This window comes from Punica granatum, chromosome 4 (assembly GCF_007655135.1).
Source record: "Punica granatum isolate Tunisia-2019 chromosome 4, ASM765513v2, whole genome shotgun sequence".
NCBI lineage: Eukaryota > Viridiplantae > Streptophyta > Magnoliopsida > Myrtales > Lythraceae > Punica > Punica granatum.
This window is the reverse complement of record NC_045130.1, coordinates 37807068-37814635: the sequence shown is the minus strand read 5'-3', so window position 1 is coordinate 37814635 and position 7568 is coordinate 37807068. Positions and strand designations below refer to the sequence as shown.

Below are 7568 nucleotides of genomic sequence, written 5' to 3'. Positions count from 1 at the left end.
ATTCTAAAATAGAATCTTGAAACCAAACAGGCCCTAACCCGCTCCTTCTCAATTGGTAAATACATTAATAGTGTGTTTACAATTATCTTTCATTTGAACGTTTAAACTTAGACGGCTCGTATATAAACTTTAATTAGTCGTTTACTTAGTTTAAACATGTTGTGGTCATGTTCCATCTGCTCATACACGAGGGGCGGATCTGGCTCTTCTGCAGTTATAATTTTGATTAAGTCAGATATTTACAAGAATTGGTTCCATTTAATTTAGCATCAACTAAGAAGGAAATTTAATTTCCCTCCGTATTTTCTGTAGTTTAAATTTTAAATCAAAGTAGTCTTATCCATTCGAATGGACCAATTGATCTTAAATTAAAAGGAGTTGGATCTGGTGAAGACCAGCTTCTTCCATGCCTTCCAGCTCAGAGATCGTCCTGCCTTGCTCAGCAGTACCAAGTTAGAAGCTGGCTTATGGTTAGGATCATCAGGCGGGGCTAACTCAGCTTCTTCGCTCTGGGGCACGACGTTGTCTTCGGGATTCCAGAACCGAGCCTCTTTCCTCTTGCTCCGCACCGTCTCTAGCACATCGTATTTGTTGCATATCCCCCAGACGGTCACCTTCTGCTGCCTATAGTCCACCGTCACCGAGTAAATCCCTGAACCAACCAAGCATCAACTTATTAAGGATCTCGGAAAAAAATTAATAACGTCATATGATCACATAACAGTAATCATGAAAACCAATTAATTTCATCATGGGAAAAATCGATGCCCGTGAAGAGCTACCTCGTACTCCTAGTCCCAAACAAGGCCCTTTAACGAATCCCATTTTGAATAAGGCCCATGATAGAACCGATGCTTGGATAAAATGGGCCCAACAATAATTCGAATGATCAGAAAGAGGCCCCGTTCTCGTTGCCGACTTTTGCTTGCATAAGCTTGGCTTTACTTTTTGCACGAGGTCGAGATCATAATATCAATCCTACGCTAGCTTTAGCTATAACTATATGCAGATATGCAGAGCGTGCATCTTCGGAAAGTCTGTCGTCGAATCGCCACATCTATACATCTATCAATCAGTAGTAATACTAATCATGCGAGATAATTGAACAAGATAAGAATCTCAAGAAATGCCCGATCATGTATATATAATCAATATGTAGCTCAAGTTTGAGTGGGATGCGTATGTATATAGGTCAAGTTCTGTTGTCTGTATGGTGAATTGATTGTGTTCTCTTTCCATATCTATGCTGCGTACTAGCCAGGCGCCCTATATATTATTACGAGCAGCGAGATATATAAGAAAAATTCGGGTGAGTCGGTGCGAGATTAAGGAATTGGCTTGCCGGTATCAGTTACCCTTGAGATGGGATAAGGTCTTCTTGATCTTCTTCTCACACCCATAGGAGTAGAGTGGCACCATCATCTCTACGTACTGTGCCTCCACGTTCTTCAGCTTGAATGAACCTGCCGGAACAAGCTGCATATCCGCCATTGATTTGGTCCTATATATCCTGTTCGGGAACTGTTCGAGAAGTCCTAGATTTACTGACTTCCGACAAGATAAAGGACAAGAGAGCGTTTCTGTTGAATCACATGCATCGCCCATTGCAATATCTCAACCCCCCCTATATATATAGGCTCCTATATTTGCATGTAATTTCTCTATTTATCTATATTATCTGTAAATATATTGAGGATGTGGATACGTGTCGTAGGGAGCTAAACCTTTGTTATTCCTCAGATTCCATGCAAAGAAAAGCAGTCAAGTACACGAAACCCTACCTAGGGACCTTTTGCTTTTCTCTCTTCCCTTTATAAAACCTTTGTATACTGGGAAAAACTTGAGGCAGAGGGATTGTCTGGGCTTTTGGAGTTTTTATTTATTTATTTATTTATGAATATAGGGTTTTGGAGGTTGGTGATGAGATGACATGGAGGAAGTGTAAAACTATGTCAGCACCATGTCTTTTTTCACCAAACTTTGACACTAATATATATATATTCTATTAAAAAAAAGGCAAAAGTGTCTTTAACTAAACATTTTTGCAGGGGGATCTGAACGTCCTCTGTAGATCTTTCCTTGGGCTTGAATTATAATTCCACGTGGGATGTTGCCTTTCTTCAAGAACAAGAAAATTCCCCAGCACAAAATTATATAAATTAGAATCCAACATTCAAATTATGAAAGCATATTCTGTACGATTTCCTATATTAATTGTTTTTTGTCCACCCTGTAATTAATTATTTAATGTTATATATTGCACCGACCTCGATTTAATTGTTTTTTCAGTGTGAACCATGATATTCGAAAGTCTAATTGAACCATAATCCAATCGAGTCGAGTTGGCCCATTAAGGGGTAAAACTCTCCCAACATGAATTTTCTGCATTCAGAAATACTCGAATCCGAAACTTTGCTTAAGAGGACGGCCGACTGCATTGTTATTCGAATGTAATCGAACAAATTTGTACTCGTGAGCCTCCCTTTATTTATTTTCCTTATAGGCTCATGCCTGAGTTATAAAAGAAAACTAAAGTGAATTTGAAGTAATATATATATATATAAATAAAACACGAGCCGAATTCTCATACCGCCACATTATCAAAATTAAAAAAATGAAGTTCTCTCACGTTGTCACGTCATCGATTTACATTAAGGAAATCATTATATTCTTATAAAGGAAGAAATCACTTACGCTAAGGAAATTTTTATATTCTTATTAAGAAAATTTAATTAATTATATTTTATATTCTTATTATATTCTTTCATTAGTTTTATTTATTTATTCTTATTTTTTGATTGAGTTTCAGTTTGTAGAATGAATTTATTAAATAATTTCTTTTCAAACTAATTTTTTTGATATTGATTGTTTTAATAAAATATTTATTCCAGTTTTAATTAACAATACGAATAAGTTTTGATATTTCAAGATTTCTATGTTAAATTCCTAAGTAAATCGTCATTGTAACGCGCAGATTTTCATCTAGTTTAATTACAAAAGTTGAATTTTCTATATAAATATTAAATGGATCACAGTTGAAGCAAAATGGAATCTCATCTATGACCATTCGTATTGGTAAAATCAAGTGTAAATATTAATTCATTCAATATTTTCATTTAAAAATATAATAGAATGATTGTACTATAATTAGTATAACAACTTACAAAAATATATGAAAGCGCACATACTCTCACATTATGCATTTTAATTTCCAGTAATTCTTGTAGAAAAGCCATTTCATTAAATTATACTAGATGAAAGGCCCACGCATATGCGCAGGTTAATTGCTCCGATTAAGAAAATAATCGTTGGATAGTATTGGAATGGTAATTATAAAAAATAATATATATAAACAACAAAGTGAACAAGTTATAGTCAACAAAGAATATATTCCTCATTATTTAAATGAGCAAAATAAAAATTTTAAAAATAAAAACACTAATCTCAAGAATTATACTCTCCAATCAAATTTAAATTTTCATCTCCATATAAGTCAAGAAGTAAAATAATAATTATTGAAATTAATCATACCTAAGTTTTTACACTATCAAATAATTATTGCAAAGTCGACCATAGAATTTATCTAAAATACAGAGTTCCATATTGAAAAATTTTATTCTAGTTTTTCGTATTATTGGTATAATGTCTACCTTTAAAAGGCAACCGACTTGTGTACGCAATTGGAAAATATGTTAGAATTTTAAGGTATTGTAACAATTTTTTAACTTCTATATGTAACTATAATACTCACTTAATTACTAAGAACTTCTTCGATTTGGTACAAAATTCTATCAATTATCACATTCTTATTGGTGGTTACTCCAAAATACACACCTATTGTAAATAGTAAATAAGAATAATAGCATTTAATTTCAACATGAATGCAAAATATAAACATATGTGATTCATGGTCTTCTCTTTCGATTTTTAAAAGCGACATGGTCGCATGATATTGCACCACTTGTCATGTCCTTATTAGTTTTGACACGAAAGGTCAAGCAATGCAAGCCTCATACATCCTACATAGCGTTTCAAGATGCATCGACCCAGCTTTTATACTTGTATATAGATTAGATTGAGTCACACACTCACCCATGTCACAATTCCTTCATATTTCAAATGTCTTTTTTGTTTTTTTAAGTTTGTTATGACACACATTAAAAATTCAACGTACATTGAAAAAGGAGAAAATTCCAAATGGCTATTCAGACGTTTGGCTATCATGGAGTCATCCACCATGTCTCCGCTTTCATATATATATATATATATATATATATATATATTATCTATATTATTATAAAAGCAAAAGCAAGACTTTCGTCTAACTTTTAGTTTTCAAAATATCCTAAAAACTATAAAACTAATTAATAATAATTATATGATCAAAGATACATTTATAATTTTCTCTCAATAACTACTGATTTTTTTATTGGTAAATTTTAACGATACCCCTATAGTTTGTAAAAAGATCACCAACACCCATCTTTTTAAAAATTAGCCACACATCACCATTCTTTTCGCTGATGTGGCACCAAGCGAACATGCATTTTGCCATGTGGGATCTCATGTCACGAAACTGCACAAATCGATCCGTTACCTGATTTCTTTATCCGAACTAAATCGACCCATTTTAAGAAAAAATACTGTAAATCGCTAGCCATTGCACAAACTGTAGGGGATGTAATCAAAATTTACCCATTCTTATATTCTCTCTCCCTCTCTCCTCCTACACCTTCGTCCACCCATTTCAATCGTGTTTTGCATAGTTATAAAAAAAGGATTGTTTTTTTCTCCTTTTTGCTCTTAATTTTTATATTTTATAAAAGTAAAGTTTCAAGAAAATTTGATACGGTTTGAAATTGTCTCGGATTTGTTAAGTTAAAGTCTGAACATTATTTAAAATTAAATTTTTTACTTTTTTGGTATTCATTTTATGTCATTCCTGTGCATAGCACATGTCATCCTCTAGTTAAAGTTAGTTTACTAAAACCGGTTACTTTTTGTCGAGGAAAATAGTCAAGAAAGTTGTGCTAAAGCTTTATCTTTTGGTATGAAAATAAAATTGATTAGGTGAAAAAGAGTTTAAGAATATACATTTTTCGGTGGAGAAGTTAATTAAGTGTATACGTTGTCCTCATTTTGGATATCCTATGTTTATTTAAATCCATCCATGTTAATTTCCTCAGACAGCTAACCCACTATAACAAAAATGTTGTTCGTTTGACTAGTTAATCACTTATATCTTTCCTGATCTTCATCATGGTTCTTAATTCATTATAATTAATGATTTTTTCTTCTTCTTCTTTTTGTGTGAATTTCGTCATTTCTTCAATGTATCAAAAGATGGAACAACAATATATATATATATATATAATTTTATGGGACAAAAAATGATCAACAATCGCGAATTACTCATAGGTCAATCTTTAGTCCCTTCAATGCTGATAAATATTCTTTTGGTGTATTGATTGCATTATTCTCGCTAACTGTAACGAATATGTACATCCTAAAAGTTATAAATTATCTTACCTCTGATTCAATCAACTCTCAGTGTCTTTTACCATTTGACATACCTCATATTGTATTCCACTTTGGGTTGAGGGAAAATAAAAATGGGTCAGGGTAATTAAAATATTAAAGAGAGAGAAAAGCAGTTAAAAATTTTTTTTAAAGAGAAGACGAATAGGATATAATCATGCCATGCATGGACATGAGTCATGACTTGTAAACGAGAAAGAGGATCACAAAAGGATAAATAGCTCGACCGGTGCCACAACAACACACGACATGTACGCTATTTTTTTATTATAGAAGAGTTTCATAAGACAAATAAAATAAACTGATAGAAGAAATTTAATAATGAATGATGATAAGCGAATTCAGAATATCTCCAAGTAATTCTTCATCCCTCGGGGAGCTAACCGAGTTGCTGACCCACAGTTACTTATTGGGGAAAAAGGGCAGAGATCACTCAGATCTCAAATATGTGGGCAGGCAGGGGCCCGCCATGTGAAGCCCACACCGTCATCTGATTTGCTCAGAGAATCTCTTGGTCATTGCTAATCATACATCACTATCATTCTACCTTTATATCCACATAATTTGCCATAATGACTTCCCTTTTAACATGTGATGTCCACCAACGTCGACCTACACATGTATTAACATGAGACAATGTCGTGGTGTGGCGGTTAATTTGTATGACTCGGTTGTGAGGTGGAACATGAATCATGATTTTCTTTATTTTTGTTATAAGAGATATCCATTAATTATTCTAATAAAAATTGAGATGATATAGAGCGGGGGCAAAACCAGGAAATTATCTTAAGGGGACAAAATATAAAACGAAAATAGACGTATATATGAAACTATATCAAATGTATATTAAGGATGGAGATATATAAAGTTCATTAAATTAAAAACTAAATAATTACAAATGTCCCTTTTGAGATCTCATAACCTGAAAGCTATTCAAGATTCTTTCATCGTCAATATTACAAAAAATATCTTTCTCTATATAAGTAACCAAACAATCGTTCATCCAAGAGTCTCCCATCTTATTACGGAGGCGATTCTTCACAATTTTTATCGTTGAAAAAATTCTCTCCGTCGATGCAGTAGCAACTGGTAATATCAACGCCAACTTCATAAGTAAGTAAAGCAATAGATAGACAATATGTCTTCTTGTGGCAACCAACTTCTGAAAAAGATCTCCGATACTTTCTAAGTTTAAAAACTCTTCATGAGATCTCATATCAAGAATGTAAGTCTCAAATTGATTGTCAAGCAACTGAATATCAATCTCAGAGAACTCCGAAGGATAAAAGCGAGCAAGTTGAATTAATTTTGACTTATCAAAAGAGGCAAAAGAATCATTTGGGCTTAAGCAAGCTACACAAAGAAGTAAATTTGTGTTCACCTCATTGAAGCGACTGTTGAGTTCTTGAAGATTTCAATCCATCACACTGTTCAAAAGCTCAAACAGGAAATAACTCAAGTTTGTCAAGGCTTCACCTTTCCGCCGTAATTGTTCTGGAGCCACATACATTTCATTCATATTTATGATATCATTGTCATTTCCGTCAGAAAATATAGATACTTCACTCATCAAAGAGTCACATCCTTCATCCCGCATATCTTGCAAACGTTGATTTTCCACTTCAATCAAAATCATAGCATTCACAATATCTTAATCTTTCCTTTGCAATGCTAAAGACAACTCATTCGTGATTCCCAAAATAGTCTTCATCATGTGCAAGATGAACACAAATTCAAAATTTGGCATAACACTTAATAAGGAAAATGCTTCACCCCTTTGATTTGCAGTTGAGCCATCTTTCTCAATGATTTGGAAAACTTCCATAACCGATGATAACATGACAGTCAAACTTATCAATGACCTATAATGAAATCCCCAACGTGTATCACCTTATCTTTGAAGACTTATCTCTTGATTTCAACCCTTACCTAGAGAATTCACCAATTTCAAATGCTTCAAAGACCCTGTTTTGTTGCTTCTCTCTCGAAGATCTCTACACTTGCATGAAGCTGCAACAAGAGTAGTTATA

At 33.3% G+C, this 7568-nt stretch overlaps 1 protein-coding gene across 1 annotated transcript; it reads right to left on the bottom strand.

Annotated features, from left to right (window-relative positions):
* Window positions 1-200: 200 nt before the first annotated feature.
* LOC116202987 (heavy metal-associated isoprenylated plant protein 6) lies at window positions 201-1621 on the bottom strand. Its single transcript, XM_031534620.1, has 2 exons — window positions 1356-1621; window positions 201-652 (listed from the first exon to the last, which is right to left on the bottom strand). Exons 1-2 carry the CDS (start codon window positions 1603-1605, stop codon window positions 369-371), a joined length of 534 nt encoding a protein of 177 aa, XP_031390480.1. The 5' UTR covers window positions 1606-1621; the 3' UTR covers window positions 201-368.
* Window positions 1622-7568: the final 5947 nt, after the last annotated feature.